Genomic DNA, 19,821 nt, shown 5'->3' on the forward strand with positions numbered 1-19,821 from the left:
AGGAAATTTTACTTTGTGGTCCCCCTTGTACAACATACATTGCTGTTCACTCTAGGGCCAACGATGGTGTCGTCTGGGTCAAAGTCTTTTGCAATTTTCATCTTCACCAAAAGCATATATATAACAATTATCCATAGTTGTTTTTGTAAATTATAATATCGATATTTTCATAAAAAAATGATATTTAAAACCTTAAGAACCCTAATTAATTAAGAGCAAGGGGGATGCTGATGAAGATGTCCATGATCCTTTTGTTGTTTCTCTCCATGCTTAGTTCGCTCAGTTTGATCACCAGTAATGAAACTGGTGAATTTTTAGACATTATCTGCCCAAACACAAACACTTTCACCTCCGACACAGGCTGGCACTCTCCCTCCACCGATAGCTTCCAATCCAATCTCAACAAAGTCCTCAACACCCTTACCTCTCCCGCTGCCCATGACACTGGCTTTTACAACATCACGGCGGGCTTAAATTCTACGGAAAAGGCCTACGGCCTCTTTCTCTGCCAAGGATATGTCTCTACCGACGTTTGCAAAGATTGCGTGACTGCCGCAAGCATAATGGCAGCTCAACGCTGTCCCTCGCGAATAAATGTAATTGTATGGTACGACTACTGCATGCTACGCTACTCAAACGAGTCCTTATCCACCTTGTGTGAATCGCCGATAGTCAACTGGCGGAACACGCAGAATGCAACCGAATGGAATCGGTTCAACCAGGTGCTGGGGGAGAGTATGAACGAGGTGGTCACCGAGGCTACTGTTACTGCCAACAAGTTTGCAACGAAACAGGCAAATATCAGTAGGTTTCTTTCTGTGTACAGCCTCGCACAGTGCACATGGGACCTGTCTGCAGCGGATTGCAACCGGTGTTTAATGCTTGCCGTGGCGCTATTGCCGAGCTGTTGTGAGGGAAGTGTAGGGGGACGAGTTTTGATGCCGAGCTGTAACATTAGGTTTGAAATTTATCCCTTTTACATCCAAAACGCCACCTCAGCACCGGCGACTGCACCGAAGGCTCTTCCTCCTCCTGCACCTAAAGGTACCAATTGATTTTATAATGCAAATCATGTTCAAAGTTTCCAATGAATCAATTTCTAAGAAGCTGAAATTTAATAGATTGTAAATCGATCAAAATTGATGGAAATGCCGGATAGAATTAAAAACCAAACTCCAGCCATGCCCCACCAAAGCACGGTCTGCTTTTCACAAAAAAAAAAAAAAAAAGAAAAAAAAAGAAAAAAAAAATGTTCAACGATGAGCAGCAACTTGTGATTGTATTCTCACTGACCGACATTAATGATTAATCGCGCTGTAATGGAAATGGATCCACTCTGGACATTAGTGTCTGGAGCCTAGGAATCAAACAATCCAGGGTATACAAATTGAAACCAAAAGTTTTCATTAACTCATTTTATTGACTTACCTCACATAAACCAACAATTTCGATTTCTTTGTCACACAATGCATGGTCTAGATTGTTTGATCTCTAGGCTCCGAACATCAAGGTCCGGAATGAATCCAATTCCGTAATGGGCTATAGCACATACTTTGCAATGAATCCACACTAGCTAGCTGAAGCCAAACTTGTGGTACTTTTGACTTTGTGGCATGTTTTTCTCATGTATCACACAGTATGCTTGACTCCAGGGTCAACGAGCCATGCTTACAATTGCCATCTAATTACCTGAAATAATAACTAATTGTTAACTTCTGAATATAGGATCAACATTTCTAATTAAGGGCAAGGGGGGGAGATGATGAGGAATATGTCTACTATCCCTTTTCTGTTTCTCATGAGTTTGATCACGAGTAGTGAAAGCAGTTCGTTACTTCGTCCATGACTGCCCAAACACTACCACTTTCACCCTGGCTGAAGTATTTGAATCCGACCCCGATAGCTTTCAGCAATATAATCTCGGTCAACTTCTCCAATCCCTTGCCTCCAACGCCACATGTACTGTTGAGTTTTGGTTTTAAATTTTGTATTGTATATCTCATTCTCATTACAAGAGTGAAAGGCAACTCTTATAGAGAGCCAAAAAGAAGACTACAAGAGGAAGGCTAACAATCATGCCTCACTACCAAATCAATCCTAACAAGTGGACAAGACAAATATTAATAACAAGTAGAGAGGTTCCTAGAAACAAGGAAGAAAGATTGACAAAAGGCCTAAGTGAGTGACAAGGTATGAAAGACTAGAGTATGGTTGAGAGAATCACTTTAACCCATACTTAGCTAGAGTGATGTTTACAACCATACTTGTGACATTTGCTTTACAACCATACTTGTGACATATGCAAGCAACTAGCATTAGTATTCGGTTTGTTTCAATACTTCCCCTCAAGCTGGGTCAAGGGGATTAATTGATCCAAGCTTGCACAATAAATGCTGGAATTGAGTAGAATCTAGGGCTTTTGTGAACAAATCAACCAGTTGATCGTGGCTTCGTGTAAACACTGTGTCGATCACCTTGGATTGAACTTGAGCATGAATGTAATGGCAATCAACTTCAATATGTTTGGTCCTCTCATGAAACACTATATTAGAGGATATGTGCATGGCAGCTTGGTTGTCACAAAACAAAGACATTGGAGTGTTGCTTGTGAAACTGAGATCAGAAAGAAGACCTTTCAGCCATATAAGTTCACATGTTGTCGCTACCATGGCCCTATACTCAGCTTCTGCACTGGACTGAGCAATTATGGTTTGCTTCTTGCTCTTCCAAGTGACAAGATTACCTCCAACAAATGTGCAAAAACATGTGGTAGACTTTCAATCAATAGCATTTCCAACCCAATCAGTGTCGATGTAAGCCATAATGTGATTTGAACCATTGTTCTTCATAAGTATTCCTCTACCTACTGAGCTCTTGAGATAACGAAGTATTCTTTTGACAATTTCCTAGTGAACTAGTGTAGGAGAGTGCATAAACCGACTGGCTAGGCTTATTGAATAAGAAATATCATGCCTAGTAATGGTGAGATAAATGAGTTTCCCAACCACTCGCTGATAAACACTAGGATCCAAAAGAGGTTCACCTTTTTCATGCAACTGAAGTTTGCTAGCTAGAGGTGTCCGAGCTGGCTTACACTTCATTATGTTAGCTTCATCCAGAAGGTCTAGAACATACTTTCTTTATTCAAGAATAACCCCTTTGAAGAGGTGGCCACCTCAATTACAAGAAAGTATTTCAAGTTCCCCAAGTCTTTAATGGAAATTTTTTGATGAAGTGATTGCTTAAGAGTTGTGATTTCACTCACATTATCACCTGTAATAATAAGATCATCAACATATATAAGTACCACTAATTTCCCAGTATTACCACTTCGAACAAACAAGGAAGAGTTAGCATGACTCCTTTGGAACCTTACAACTTCAAGAACTGAACTGAACTTCGAATACCAAGCTCTAGGGAACTGTTTGAGACCATATATGGCCTTGTGAAGTCTGTATATCTTGTTGGACTCTTTTTCTCTTAGATGACTTGGAGGCAACTTCATGTACACTTCTTCTTCAAGCTCCCTATGAAGAAATACATTCTTCACATCCATTTGGAGTAAGGGCCATGCATTATTGATTGCCACAGATAACAATACCCTCACAATATTCATTTTAGTAACTGGAGCAAAGGTCTTCTTGTAGTTAATGCCATATGTTTGTGTAAAACCTTGAGCTACTAACCATGCCTTGTGTCTCTCAATGCTTCCATTGGAGTTGAACTTGGTCTTATATATCCACCTACTTCTCACTGCCTTTTTGCCCTTTGGAATATCCACTACTCTCTATGTCTAGTTGTCATTCAGAGCTTGGAGCTCTTGAGTCATAACATCTTGCCACTCAAGCATGCATGAGGCTTCATGAAAATTCATTGGTTCAAAAGTGTTGGATAATTTGTTAAGAAAAGAAGCATGAGATGGTGAGAATCTGTGATAAGAAATGGTTGCAGAGATAGGATGCCTTGCAGTGTAAGTAATGTACTCTTGCAACCTTACTGGTGGATGTCTACCTCGTGTAAGATTTCTCCTTGGTGCACTTATATCTTGTTGAGTTGGTTCAGGTTCAAATGGTCTTAAAGAGCTAGGTATGCCCACTTACACTCTCAATGGGGTGAGAATTCTCAGTGTTGGTATAAGCAGGATTGACTTCATTAACTACTGCTGGAGTAGGCAGTGGAAATAGGTCCATAAGATCTTCCCTATTGTGATTAGTCTCCAAACCTTTGCGGAAATAAGGTGAATATTCATCAAATCTAACATCTCTACAGACTGCCAACTTCCCAGTATTAGGATTGTACACTTGGTAACCCTTTTGAGAACTGGAGTATCCCATAAACACACATTTGACACCTCGAGGGTCGAGTTTATCACGATGGGAAGCTTGAATATGCACATAACAGGTGCAACCAAAGGTCCTGAGGTGAGACAAGTCTATATACCTACCCTTCATGACTTCAAAGGGAGATTTAGTATTCAAAACACGAGCAGTCTGTTAATCATGTAAATGGCAGTGACTAGGGCTTGAGACCAAAATTTCTTGGGAACATTCATTTGGATCATAAGTGATCGAGTCTTTTCCAATAAGTCTTGATTCTTTCTCTTTGCCACACCATTTTGTTGTGGAGTACCAACACAACTAGTTTGATGCAAAATGCCATGAGTGCTCAAGTAACTACTCATGTTATTGGAAGTGTACTCCGTGCCATTATCTTATTTTAATATATATAACTTAGATGAGAAATAATTTGTGACTAGGTTGTGAAAGTCTTTAAAAGCATCAAACAACTCACTTTTAAACTTTAAAAGATACAACCAGGTCACTCTAGAATAGTCATTAACAAAAGTAACATAATATCTATACCCATCAAAGGATTCTACACAAGAAGGACCCCAGATGTCTGAGTGAATAACCTCAAAAAGTCTACTGGTTCTAGAATTAGAGGAAACAAAAGGAAGCCTAGTGGCTTTTAACATTTGACAAGTTTCACAGTCAAGTGTGTTTTAACAAAAAATGGGAAACAACTTGGTCATCACAAGTTCAGAGGGATGTGCAAGATGTTAGTGCCATAGTTGATGTTCCTGAGCTTGACTTAGGTTGACACTAAGTTTTTTGACAAATTTGGACTCCTATGAGAGGTAGTAAAATCCATTTAAGAAGAACCCTTCACCAATCTTCTTCTGTGTTACTCGATCCTAAAACACAACATTGTGAGGGCAAAAAATGGCAAGACAGTCTAAAGTTTTAGTGATTCTTCCTATGCACAAGAGCTGAAAAGGAAAGGAAGGTACATAGGGGCAGTGGAATCAGTATGCTCACTCAGCAATCTAACTTTCCCTTCCTAGAATAAGTTTCCTTTTCCCATTTGCAACAGACACATGAATTGGATCACTAGGTTTTTGAAATTCATGTAAACTAGAGGATTTATTAGTTATATGATCAGTGGCACCTGAGTCAATAATGCAAAAATCATGTGTAATATTAGCATTAAGAGCAGTAGAAATAACACTGATTATACCTGGAATATTGCTTTTTGATGTGTTCTTCGAGTCAGCCAAGAAACCAGCAAATTTCCCTAGCATTGCAGTAGGGTTTTCAATCATTATTTCCTCATGCTCAGTGCTTCCTTACTTCTTTTGAAGAAAAACTGCAAACTCATTGATCAAGGAAATGAGGTTTGTTGAGAAATTTGACATCCTCTCAGTTGAGGAACAAGTTGAGTGAAAGGCTTTTGGAGTGACTTCCTTCATATCTTTGATCATTCGGCCTTCCCTATCAAACTTAGGTTTTAACTCCGGATGTAGGATCCACCATTTTTCTCTCAAATGTCCCTTTCATGTTGCAATAAGAACATTTCCAGCCTGTTTTCTTCCCAAGCACTCTATCACTGGTTGACGTGATTGGTTGTGAAAACCCTAGCCTTATAGTGGGATTTAGGCTCAACATTTATCACCTTTTGTCGAGTTTCTTCTCTCTGGACTGCATGACACACACTGGTAAATGAGGGCAGCTCTGGATTCATTAACAAATGACTACGTAGGTCTTCATACTCATCTCCCAAGCTTACCAAGAGTTGAAACACCTTGTCTTCATCAGTCATCTTCAGAAGCACAGCGGAATTAGTCGTGTGTGGATGGTACATATCGAGTTCATTCCACATGGATTTCAAACTTCCAAGATGTTGAACAAATGAGTGGTCACCTTGCTTCAGACTAGTCACATTCTTCTTTAGTTGAAAGATGTGAACTAAATTGTTTTGGCTACCATACATGTCTTTGACAAACTCCCATAGAAGAAGGGAAGATTCTAAGTAGCTGAAGAGCTCAGACAACTTTGGCGCCATGGAGTTAAGTATCCAGGACATGACCAGCTGGTCAGTAGCGTGCCATGCATCATAGGTTGATGAAGTGGATTCTGGAGACTTCGAGCTTCCATTGATAAACCCTAGTTTTGATCTTCCTCCTAGAGCAAGCGACACAACTCTTGACCAAGGTAGATAGTGGAACTCGTTCAGTAGCATAGAGCACAGTCGTTGATTTGGGTTGTTCTCACCCCCTTGAGTTAAGTTGAAGGGTGAAGATGGGGAGCTATCAGTACTAGAAACATTTCTTCTGCCATCTTTTTCGATGATGAGCAAACGAAGAAGGAAAAAAAAAAAACAAACAGAGTCAAGACCATATGGTTCTTGCTCTGATACCATGTTGAGTTTTGGTTTTAAATTTTGTATTGTATATCTCATTCTCATTACAAGAGTGAAAGGCAACTCTTATAGAGAGCCGAAAAGAAGACCACAAGAGGAAGGCTAATAGCCATACCGCACTACCAAATCAGTCCTAACAAGTGGACAAGACAAATATTAATAACAAGTAAAGAGGTTCCTAGAAACAAGGAAGAAAGATTGAAAAAGTCCTAATTGAGTGACGAGGTATGAAAGACTAGAGTATGGTTGAGAAAATCACTTTAACCAGTACTTAGCTAGAGTGATGTTTACAACCATACTTGTGACATTTGCTTTACAACCATACTTGTGACATATGCAAGCAACTAGCACTAGTATTCGGTTTGTTTCAATACGTACTGACACCAGCTTTTACACTGCCACCGCTGGCCGAAGCTCAACTGAAAAGGCCTACGGGATGTTTCTATGTCACGGTGATGTCTCTACCGGCGTTTGCAAAGAGCGTGGCCATCACAAACGTGGAGGCAGCACAACGCTGCCCTGATGGAAAAGAGGTTATCATATGGTACGACGAGTGCATGGTACGCTACTCAAATAAGACGTTGTTTTTCTCCATGAACATTTAGCATTCGGCGGGCGATTGGTATGGGGATAATAAACCAACCGGATATAGCCAGGCAGTCGCAACTAGTGTGCATGAGCTAACCACTGGGGCTGCCAATAAAGGGTCAAATGAGACTGTACAGCCTTGTGCAGTGCACGCAGGACCTCTCCGCTTCAGATTTCAAACGATGTCTAGCAAAAGCTGCAGAAGAATAGTTTCAACGGTATCCCGGGGGGACGATTTCTATATCCTAGTTGTAGTGTTCGGTTCGATGATGCACTCTTTTAAGCGATCAATTGGACAGCCGCACATCATCCTCCCACGCCAGAGGCTCTTCCTCCTCCTAGTACTCTACTACTATATTCACGTTCACCACCCAATGATGATACCTATAGGCAAAGTACCTTGTGCACATAAAAAAGTCATCATGCACTCTTCTCTACTACGAATATGAGGAAGAAATTGTATACTGATGAGAGTACTAATAACAGTTCTTTTGTTAATTCGTTTTTTATATTTTTAAATCAAGATTTAGATATACGTAGGACCTATGATCTTATCGGCCATTAGATAGATATTAAGTGGATAAGAATAAGTATTATAAAGGGGAAGAATAAGTATTCAGAAAAATGAACATGAAATATTAATCGTTTTTGTTTTGATGAATGTGGAAGGTATGTGAAAATGAACATGACAGATTATTGTTCTTACTGCAGGAAGAGGGAAACACTTCTCTACAATTATCATTGTTGTCGGGTATGTTGGCATTGCTCTTCTAGTTTTCTCTCTAGTTCTTGTAGCATTGGGCTGCTGCTTTCCGGGCAGAAGAGAAGGAAAGAAGAATGACGAGCGTCTACAACATGAAAATGGCAAACAGAAAGGTAAGGGAAAAGAACTCGTGAAACCCAAAAGTTAGAATTGAAATTTTGGAGTTATTTTGATGTCTCTGGCATATGATCATAACTTTCTTTGCAATGCAAAAGATATGAGGACGGCTGAGTCCTTGCAATTTGATTTGGAAACTCTCGAAACTGCCACAAATAAGTTCTCCGAAGATAACAAGTTAGGCGAAGGTGGATTCGGTGCAGTTTTCAAGGTAATAACCCAACAAATATATAATGCATTAGTTCATGAGTCATTCTATTAATCCAACATTTTATAGTATTTTATGTTGCTTAGATCACAACAAAATTGTTGGATAAATTAAAGTACCTATATACCTTATCACAGGGAATGCTTACTAATGGACAAGAAATAGCAGTAAAGAGGTTGTCAAAAAGCTCCGGACAAGGTGTACAAGAATTTAAGAACGAGGTAGTACTGGTAGCCAAGCTTCAACACAGAAATCTTGTCAGGCTTTTAGGATTTTGCCTTGAAGGAGAAGAAACCTTACTTGTTTATGAATATGTGCCCAACAAAAGCCTTGATTATTTTCTATTTGGTATGTGAACATCATTTGATGAATATACATGTATGTTTGTGTCAGTAAATATAATTCTTTGTAGTTCCTAACTTCAAAAAGTACCTACTTGAACTTGAAAATTTACAGAACATAAAAAACGAGAACAACTAGATTGGTTGAGCCGCACCATGATAATTGGAGGAATTGCTCGAGGAATTTTGTATCTTCATGAAGATTCGAGGCTTAGAGTTATACATCGTGATTTGAAAGCTAGCAACATTTTATTAGACATCAACATGAATTCGAAAATATCAGATTTTGGGATGGCTAGAATGTTTGGAGTTGATGATCAAACTGAAGGAAATACCAAAAGAATTGTTGGCACTTAGTAAGTTTCAACTTATACAAATACCTCTATCTAATATTAGTAATCTTACATTCCAATTAGTCGTTTCAACTTATGTACTTACCTCTATTATAAATAGATAACAGAATAGTATATGTTCGTTATGTAAACTCTTATATATTTCAACCATTTTGGTCCTGCAATTAGTGGTTACATGGCTCCAGAATATGCTATGGAAGGGTTGTATTCAGTAAAATCGGATGTCTTCAGCTTTGGAGTACTTCTACTTGAGATCATAACGGGGAGAAGGAACTTTTTAGGCTTTCATCGCACTAATTGTGGACCTACTCTTATAGGTTATGTAAGTTCCTTACTTGGAATACTTATACAAAATATTCATGAGCTTAATTAATGTAGCTATCAAAACTGGAGGAGGACTTACATCCTTGAGAGATATTGATTGCAGGCTTGGCAATTATGGAATGAAACGAAAGGTTTGGAGTTGATGGATCCCTTGTTAAAAGATTCATGCAGTCCAAATGAATTTTTGAGGTACATCCACATTGGATTATTGTGTGTTCAAGAGGATGCGAACAACAGGCCGACCATGTCATCAGTTGTTCATATGTTAAAAACTGAAACTATTAGTCTTTCCCGACCTGAGAAACCAGCCTTCTTTACAGGGAGATATGTTGATCACCATGATCAAGTACGTTCTCAAGATTGCTCAGCCAATGGTTTGACGATTTCCATCGATGTTCCTCGTTGAGACCGATGACAATAAGGTTAATATCATTGGAAGCTCTTCCGTTAAAGGCACTTTGCTGCGTTAGAGATAATTCTATAATCTTTACAGCTCTTCTTTCACCTTGTCATTTGTATAGGGTAAATGTTAGTTACCACGCACTCCCTAATCTCGAATTTCCAGAATTTTTAATAACATATATATACATATATACTGTATATATACTACCAGTGTGACTTGATGTTTCAAGTTATATGTTTCAAGTTAATTAGAATATTGGTCCCAGAATTTGTTAAAATCTGCAACAATGATTCTTTTTTATGTCCAACTGTAGTTTGTAACTTGTCTTCGCCACTCATGGCTTGGAACCTAAAACGCAACCAGAATTATGTCGTTTATATATCCAAAACATCCAACAATCACCCATAGTTCCAGCTCCATTATTTTGGGTGCTCAATATCTTAAAACAATTTTTCTTGTTATTCTCATTTTTCATAAGTAAAGTGCAACATGATGCTTACAGCAGGGAAGCCGCCGTAATCTCCAGGTTCTGTAATATCTTTCGTGACACAGCTCATACCAGCAAGCCGTACCTTCAAAGTCCATGTAATTATATTCAGAAATATTTGTTAATCAATGAAAAAATGTGAGAGCACGAAGAAGAATAAAATATCAGTAGAAAAACTAAAAAAGAAAGTAACATCAAACTTCAAAACTCACATGATATTTAAATCCTGTACTGAGTTCTTTAACAAGTAACAAGCAATGACTAATTTTGGCTACTACTAGATTGGGCCATTGCATGTAAGAAAATACCTTTGATATAATGGATACATGGTCACGAACTGCTTCCCTCCCTCCCGTAGTTACATAGTCTCCTATCCTACAATAGAAAAAAGGGACAGCCATCAGATTTGGTAGATCTTCTGAATCATCGGCTAAGTTGTTGAAGTGAAAGTGAATCATGTTACGGTGGGCTTTCTAAATCAGAAAAAAACAGTGGGGACATAAAAAGAACTTACGTCGCTGAGCCTGCAATCCCAACTTGTCCACAAACTATGCAATTGTTCCCAATAACTACATTATGACCAATCTACAAGAAACGAACAAACGGATAATTGTATACTATTCCAGAAAATTACCCAAGAACTTAAAAAGCAAAAGTTAACTTGAACTTAATTGTCTATCTTTGAATGATCCCCTACAACGGTATCTCTCCAACTGCATAAACCAAACAATGTTATAAATTATTATTAGGTATGCATAAACCAAACAATGTTATAAATTATTATTAGGTATGTAACAGTACAAAATATGGTTGATATGTCTTAATTTTAGGGTGTGTTAATAAACAAATAAAATAATAATACTAAGTGGTCGTGTTCAAGGTGCACCAAAACATTTACCAGATATTATTTCAACACAATTATCATGCGAAGAGGAGTGAACAATAACTATTTTGAAATGCTAATAACATCGAGTGAAGATTCTCGCCGGATCCTTAAATCATATTCGTTCATCGTATATCGTGCGGTCAGAAATCATTGTAAATTTTTTTATTTAAAATTAATATAAATAGTATATGACGAAAATTGGCTGCAAGATATACGATGAACGGATGTGATCCGTGGTGGAGCCAAAGTTCTTTGTGAGAAAGGGCCTTTCATACATTGAGAAAAAATTTCGAACTCATAACATGAGCAATTGAAGTAATCCTCATAAAACTGAAAGATATGTTAAATTTAATAAAGAAAATCAAAAGAAGTGTATAATACAAGTAAGTGGGAGGTAGAGAGCAAGTAGCACTTGAAAGAAGTTATAGGATGAAAATACAAAGAAATCTTATTTGAATCATTTGACAAAAAAAGTAGCACAAAGGGGAAGACTACAAATAATACTTGACCAGGTTGCTTTAGAAATAACGTTAAAGTCAATTTTAAAATCCCATCATTGAGTTTCACTAAACTACAAAGATGAAACAATCAAAATGTTAGAAAAATATAAAATACGACGTCGTTCGACTCAAGTTCTTCACGAGGTCAATTCATTTTTTTTCTCATATCTCATGAGCCACTAGAAATTTCTTATGCAACGGTTAGGATGGGCTCGGGACCACTCTGGTCCCTTAGGCCCTCTCTAATCGAAGGAGGGCCAGAGAACTCGTTTTAGCCATCTGGCCCTCCAAGAAATTAATATTTTAATGAACAGTGCATGACTATATTTCTTACCATCTCCAGCCAAGAGGCCAAAGGGCCATAGGCCAAATATAGCCATGTGACAAAAAACTATCTCCAACCGAGGGCCAAAGGGTCATAAGGCCAAACATAATTTATTATTTAAATTTAAAAACTACAACAACTTAAATTTAAAAACTACAACTTAAATTTAAGGTCTATAATCATCATCATCTTCATCATCCGCCATTGTAAGAGTATAGTTGGAGGTAAACAACTGCCCTCGGGCCATAATTTCCTTTTTTTTCCTATCAAAATAGGCATGGCCTTACTCATTGGAGTGTAATCCGTAGTGTTCCTTTCCATATTCTTATCGTCCATCTCTTATTGTATTTGTTTGACCCGTTCTTCATACCTACGCTTCCTTTCTTCCGCAGCAATGGCATTTTGCTCCGCCATTAATCGCAATGACGTTGCCACTTCCTGTTGATCATCCTTTGCCTTGCTCTCTTCCTTCAACCTCCAGGCCTTGTTTCATCATATAGCCCTATGGAACCTTCACCCGAAGATAGATTTTGTACCCGTGTTTCTTGAATGGTAGGAGATCCATCTTCATCCCCATCTACAATTGAGAATGTAGTACCGAACACCAGCGTATGACCTTCTCTATGTTGAGGTGGATCTTCAAATAACACCCACCATTTACAAATTTCCCAATAACCGTGATGCTGAAAACGTTTCGAGCTGCCCTCCATATACAATTCCTCCGTTTGGAGTACTAGAAAATATAATTACAAAAATTAAAGTAAATTAATTTATGAAATTAAATGTAATATAATTACAAAAATTAGAGGAAATTAATTTATGAAATTAAATGTAATATAATTAAATATTTAAAATAAATTGTGAAAACACTTACTTTGTCGTAGTAATTGGTGCCCCTTTCATATCTACTTGCGGCTGCTAACAATGCTTGATGCCATATATTCAAACTTGGATGAAAAGGTTTCTTCCTTCTTGAATAACAACTCTCTTGGTTTCATGAATTCGGTGGAATGATGTTTTCGTAGAACTCATAGTATTTTTTGGACACATGAGTCCAAACACCTTCACCTGTTTGAGAAATCCTACTCACACTATCTTCCGAGACCCATCTATAAGCCCTGCAAAGAGCTTCATTTTCTTTTTGGGTCCAAGCTTTACCTCTCATTACAGATGAGGTCATTTGAAAATTATTGAAAAAATTGAAGGAAAGATTATTAGGAAGGGTAAGAAAATAAAATGTGAAGAATTGAAAAAGAATGAAGTGCGATAGTATAGAATGGTGAAAATTATGTGAGAAATTGTGTAAGAATGACTTAGATATTTATAGGAAAAAAAAGGGAATTTAAAAAAAAGAAAAGGTCCAAAAAAAAAAAAAAATCCAACGGTAACTGACATCAGCTACCCATTGCTAGCTGGTTCCACGCTGATGTCAGCTAAGCATTGTGTTTGAAATTGTGGCCTACCACTCATGTCAGATATAATTAACACTAAGAATTATTAACACAGAGAAGCTGTGAACAACAATGGATACCAAAAACGAAGAAGAAGATGAGGAGAGATAGAGAGGAAGAAAGAGAAAATGTATTAATGCTTTCAGAAATTCTTACAATGCTTTCTTACCACAAATGAGAACCCTATTACTCCTTATATACCCATAAGGACTAATTACAACAGTACCCTTCTACCTGTATTAACTAACCCATCTTCTAGATAATGCCATGTGGCAATTCTATTATATTGGTTATTACTCCCCCCTCAAACTGAACATGGATCTGCCAGGTGAAGTTTGAAATAGCTAAACACCTAAAACGGGATCTAAAACTGGACCTGAAACAACAAGAGCAAGTTGTCGGCAGTGCTTTACAAACACAGGACCATGCAGGCCTTTGGTGAATACATCTGCAACCTATTCTTCAGTAGGTATATATTGGACAAGTAAATCACCCCGTTGTACCTTTTCACAAACAAAATGATAGTCGGTATCAAGATGTTTGATCTTCGAGTGAAAGACAGGATTGGAGCTTAGAGCTAAAACACTCAGATTGTCACAGTAAAGTACTGGAGGCACCAAAATTTGCTGATGCATGTCTTTGAGGAGAGATCGAATCCAAAACAAATTAGCTGCAGAATGTGCTAAAGCTTTGTATTCAGCCTCAGTAGAGCTGCGAGATACTGTGGATTGCTTCTTAGACTGCCATGAAATGGGATTATCGCCCAAGTAAATCACAAAACCAGTTATTGAACGTCGGGTATTTATGTCTGCTGCCCAGTCGGAATCAGAATAGGCCAGCAAATTAAAATCCAAGCTCTTTTTGTAATGCAAACCATACTCAAGTGTTCCTTTCAGGTACCGTAAAATGCGTTTGACAAGATGCATATGAAGATCAGTCGGAGAAGTCATAAACTGACAGACTATGTTAACAGCCTGAGCAAGATCTGGCCGAGTAAAGGTCAAATATTGGAGAGCCCCTACCAAACTTCGATAATGACGTGGGTCAGAGAGAAGAGCACCTTCTTGTTCAAGTAATTGTGCATGTGGTTTAGACGGTGTGGATGTAGGTTTACATGTCTCCATTGCTGCCTTCTTGAGGAGATCTTAAGCATATTTCGATTGACTAATAAACAATGATCCATCTTCTTTATACTGAATCTGCAACCCCAAGAAATAAGACAATCTGCCCATGTCTTTGAGATCAAAGACTTCTGCAAGGTCACTGATCACTGCTTGAACTGTTGTAGGGTTGGAACCAGTGAGTATAATATCGTCTACATAGAGCAATAAGAGAACAATATCCCCTTTATCTACTTTAACAAATAAGCTTGTATCAGATAAGGAAGTTGTGAAACCAAGGGATGGAAGATAACTCGTAAACTTCGAGTTCCAGGCTCTCGGGGCTTGTTTCAAGCCATATAGAGATTTAATGAGTTTACACACATAACTTGGACAGGAAGGATCCACAAATCCTTGAGGTTGCTGCATGTAGACCTCTTCCTCGAGATCACCATGCAAAAAAGCATTTTTAATGTCTAGTTGTCGCAGATTCCAACCAAGCTGTGCAGCTAAAACAAGAATTAATCGAACAGTAGTGTGTCGGACCACAGGACTGAAGGTCTTTGAGTAATCCAGCCCTTGTTCTTGAGTGTACCCCTGAGCAACTAACCGAGCCTTATACCTTGATATTGTTCCATCTGGATGTTTCTTTATTTTATACACCCATTTGCTACCTACAATTGTTCTGTGAGATAGAGGTGGAACTAGAACCCATGTACCTTGAGCCTTTAATGCATTATATTCTTCTTGCATAGCATGTTGCCATTCAGACTTACACGATGCTGCCCTAAAAGTTTTAGGTTCTTCAGGTTCTATGATATCAGCTAGGAATGAAAACACTCCAGGACATGCACTAGTAATCGAACCAGAGCAGGACATATCAGAGCAAGACTCCAGTATTTGTAATGAATTTAACTCAGGGAAAGTTGCCAAATGAGCTGCATAATTCTTTCTTGAAATAGCACCTGTTTGTAATCGAGTTTGAATCCGAGGATGAAGTGGTTGGTGTATAGGTAAGACATGTGAATCAGTGCTAGATGAATGCTCAGACAAAGGTGATAATACCTGAAGTTAAGTAGTATCGAGGACAGGAAGCAAAGGAGGTGGACTTGGTGTATCACTTGTTGTAGAGTAGGAACCATTAGATGTTGATGCTGAAGAGTTTTCACAAATGTGATTCTGTGGAGTAATGCGTACATGAGAACTAGAGTTAGAAACCGATGTCCCCACTTGAGGAAATTCTGATAGCTGACCGTGCTCAAATTGACCCCTTGTAGACCTCATGGGAATAGGAAATGGTATAACCACAGAGCTAGTTTGATTGACTGTCTCAGCGGATGCCACACCACTGTGAGAAGGCCCCAACCTTGCTGGAAATATTGACTCTTCAAAAATAACATGCCGTGATATAATGCATTTCTTAGACTGTTGATCATAACATATTACTCCCTTATACCCCATTGCATAGCCTAAGAAGATACACATTTTGGACTTAAACTGCAATTTATGATTGTTATACGGCTTGAACCATGGAAACACAGCAGTTCCAAAAATTCTTAAGGACTGTACCTCAGGCACTTTGTTGTATAGTAGCTGATAGGGAGAACTAAAAGACAAGGTTTTACACGGCATTTTATTAATCAGAAAAACTGCATGAGCACAAGCAAAGTACCAAAACTCACTACTTAAACCAGAAGCATTTAACAAAGTGAGAGCAGTGTCCACCACATGTCTATGTTTCCTCTCAGAAATCCCATTCTGTTGAGGTGTGTAAGGACAAAAAATAAACTGCAGAATGCCTTTTGCAGCCAAAAAGGACGTAAACCGCTTGCTAGTGTATTCACCTCCACCATCTGTTTGCAAACCTTTAATTGTTAACCCAAACTGAGTATGAATGAAAGCATAGAACTTGAGAAAAATTGCAAACACATCAGATTTGTTGCACATGGTAAATATCCAAGTAAATCTGGTATATTCATCTACGAAAAGTACATAGTATCGAAAACCTTCCACAGATTTTACAGGTGTTGGACCCCAAACATTGGTATGAACTTTCTCAAAATGAACCCTACAACTGTCATTTCTAACAGGAAAAGGTATCCTAGACATTTTACCCCTAATACAAGAAATACAAGTAGTATAAGTCTCATCTAACTTGTGTAAAACCTTAGATTGCCTTAACATTGCAGCCACAATATCATGTGCAGGGTGTCCCAACCTTTGATGCCAAATATCTGATTTCACCATTTTCCCCAAGTAAGCCACTGGATCTCTTGTAACAAACTTGTGCCCTCTAGAAGCTTTAACCACTGGAATCTGAAATAACTCTTCTGGTTTACTCTTTCCGTGATACACCACCTCCCTTGTCTTCTTGTCCTGCACAAAGAACTCACACTCATCACATATAAACCAACTATTATTATCTGCACACAATTGTTTAACTGAAAGAAGATTTCTGGCAATATTTGGAACATGAAGAACTTTACTGAGAACAAGAGAATGATCAGGAGTATGAATTGCAGAGGAACCGATATGCTTAATTGGTAGACTTGAACCATTACCAATGGTTATATTATCAGACCCTTGATAAGGAGCCACTTGATTTAATGCATTTATATCTGCAGTCATGTGGTGTGAAGCACCTGAATCCACAATCCACAAATCCTGAGGAGGAGCCTGAGATGTTTGTTGTGCATTCATGGCAGACAGTGAGGCTGGAGGTGGCTGACCTTGATATGTGTAGTTGGCCCGATGAAAACAGTCAAGCGCAGAATGTCCTCTTTTCCCACATATCTGACATTCCACAATGAAACCAGCTGGTGTATTTCCTGTATTTCTGTGAAAACAGTTCACTGCAGTATGACCTCTTTTATTGCAGATTTGACACTCAACTACAACATTTGTTCTAGCTTCTGTATTGCCGGACCACGACCCAGTAACATTCTGAACTTGTCTTGTCCCTGAAGAGTAAGGACTATTTCCACCATAAAACCCTCGTCCTCTGAAATTATTACCAGTTCTATAGTTGCTGCTATTATTCCTGAATTGACCACCATTTCCAGCCCTGTAACCCCCATTGTAGGTCTGAGATTTGAACCCATGCTGCTGACCAGAATGAGAGTGAGCTACAAAACCATATCCATAAGATTGATCATGATGCCCTGGAGGAAAAGTATTAGAACCAAACATCTGGGACTCCACACCATGTTGATGAGCATTATTAAATGAACCCTGTGGTTGCTGAACAATAGTGCCTGCTGTAATAGCAGGTATATGAGCATGGTGTTGAGAATTTGACGAAGATGCACCACTCGAAGATCCACCTCCATACATGACAGAACCCAAACTAGTATTCTGCCCAGACTGAGAACCCTGAACAAAAAGAGCAGCCATATTTTGAGGCAGCAGATTCATATCCCCTTCAATCTCCTTTTCAGTTCCAAGTAGTTGAGCACGAAATTCCCTTAAGGTAATGGAAGATTCCCGTGCCAAGATAATTGTGCGAATAACACCATATTCCTTAGGTAAACCTGCCAGCCCAGCAATGATAATATCATTGTCAGAAACTGTCTTCCCTGCAGCCATTAACTGATCTCTGATATTCTTCAAACACAACAAGTATTTATCAATGTTATCTGCCCCCTTCTGAATCGTATGCAACTCTGTTTTCAAATGGTTAACCCTAGACTTCGAAACAGAAGCATATCTTTCAACAAGATTTGACCATGCTTCAAAAGCAGTCCTGCACCCCAAGACATACTCCATTGCCTCATCTGTTAGTGTAGCAAGTAGCAGACTAATAAGAGCCATATCAGTAGACTCCCAATCAAGAAACGCTGTGGTAATCTCCCTTGTAACACCAGTCTCTGAACTCACGGCATACTTTGATGGACAACCAATCGTACCATCAAAATGATCAAACAATTTGTACCCTTTAAGAACCGACTGAAACTGAAAGGCCCATTTGGCAAAATTATCATCTCGAAGTTTTATAGTCAGCATACCCAACAAATTCTCAATCTTGAATGAAGAAGACGCCATTGAAAAGAATTCAATCAACCACAACTCTGAGCAAACCAAAAAATTACCAAACAAGGAACACACAACTGACTTCGAAAAATTCACAAAACAATACCCAAGTAAGGAGAATGACACTCCAAATCACAACCCAAATTGCACACTTCGACTAAAGACACCAAATCAGGAGATTGATACTCCAATATAACACAGCACAGGAGATTGAAACTCCAAGATTCATAGAAAGAATGGCACTTTCTTGTTTAAATCGACAAGTCCTAGAGAATGATACTCCAAGGAACAAACACAGCTCAGGAGATTGAAACTCCAAGATTCATAGAAAGAATGACACTTTCTTCTTTAAATCGACAAGTCCTAGAGAATGATACTCCAAGGAACAAACACATAGAATAACAAGAACAGAAATCAACACATCAAGATTCTACCAAAAACCCCCAAATCTTCGCTTTAATCGAATTCCAACAAATTGACCCAACTTCAATCAAATTCCAACAAATTGAATCACAGCGCCAAGAAAGAAACAAATGCACCTGATTCGCTGAAAAACGCACCACCAAATCTCCTAAGAACGTCGTTCCAGATAACCACCAAGCACCCAATCTTCGAGCACCCAATCTTCAAGATAGCACCCAAACCAGCGGAAGTCTTCACCAGAACCGAAAGTGGCGACGAGCCTAAATCGGCTCTGATACCATATTAACACATAGAAGCTGTGAACAACAATGGATACCAGAAACGAAGAAGAAGATGAGGAGAGATAGAGAGGAAGAAAGAGAAAATGTATTAATGCTTTCAGAAATTCTTACAATGCTTTCTTACCACAAATGAGAACCCTATTACTCCTTATATACCCATAAGGACTAATTACAACAGTACCCTTCTACCTGTATTAACTAACCCATCTTCTAGATAATGCCATGTGGCAATTCTGTTATATTGGTTATTAAGAATTACAATGTTGTCGGATATAACCAACATGAATAATGAAAAATCTGACTCGATCCGAGCTGGCTGGCTGGGTTGGGAGCAAAGAAAATTGGGCATGGCGTCGAAAATAATTTATGAACAGAGGCTGCTTTTTAGGCTGCCATGGTAGTTTTCTTAATTTTATTCTTGAATATTTGGTTTATTTTTTATTATTTTAAATATTGGCAAGTTAACAGTGTTAGTTGTAGTTAGTAAAAAGACATGTGTCACTCAATTAAGCAAGGCCCAGAGGGGCACAGGCAAAAATGGGT

At 38.6% G+C, this 19,821-nt stretch overlaps 1 protein-coding gene across 1 annotated transcript; it reads left to right on the top strand.

The window, feature by feature from the left end:
• The first annotated feature begins 7 nt into the window (after positions 1 to 7).
• Positions 8 to 10,097, top strand: LOC137727126 (cysteine-rich receptor-like protein kinase 25). Its single transcript, XM_088693619.1, has 7 exons — positions 8 to 1,044; positions 7,999 to 8,163; positions 8,266 to 8,378; positions 8,513 to 8,723; positions 8,832 to 9,072; positions 9,238 to 9,391; positions 9,497 to 10,097. Exons 1-7 carry the CDS (start codon positions 225 to 227, stop codon positions 9,797 to 9,799), a joined length of 2,007 nt encoding a protein of 668 aa, XP_088549745.1. The 5' UTR covers positions 8 to 224; the 3' UTR covers positions 9,800 to 10,097.
• The last annotated feature ends 9,724 nt before the right edge of the window (positions 10,098 to 19,821 follow it).

This window comes from Pyrus communis, chromosome 5 (genome assembly GCF_041283825.1).
Source record: "Pyrus communis isolate YQ-2024b chromosome 5, ASM4128382v1, whole genome shotgun sequence".
NCBI classification, from domain to species: domain Eukaryota; kingdom Viridiplantae; phylum Streptophyta; class Magnoliopsida; order Rosales; family Rosaceae; genus Pyrus; species Pyrus communis.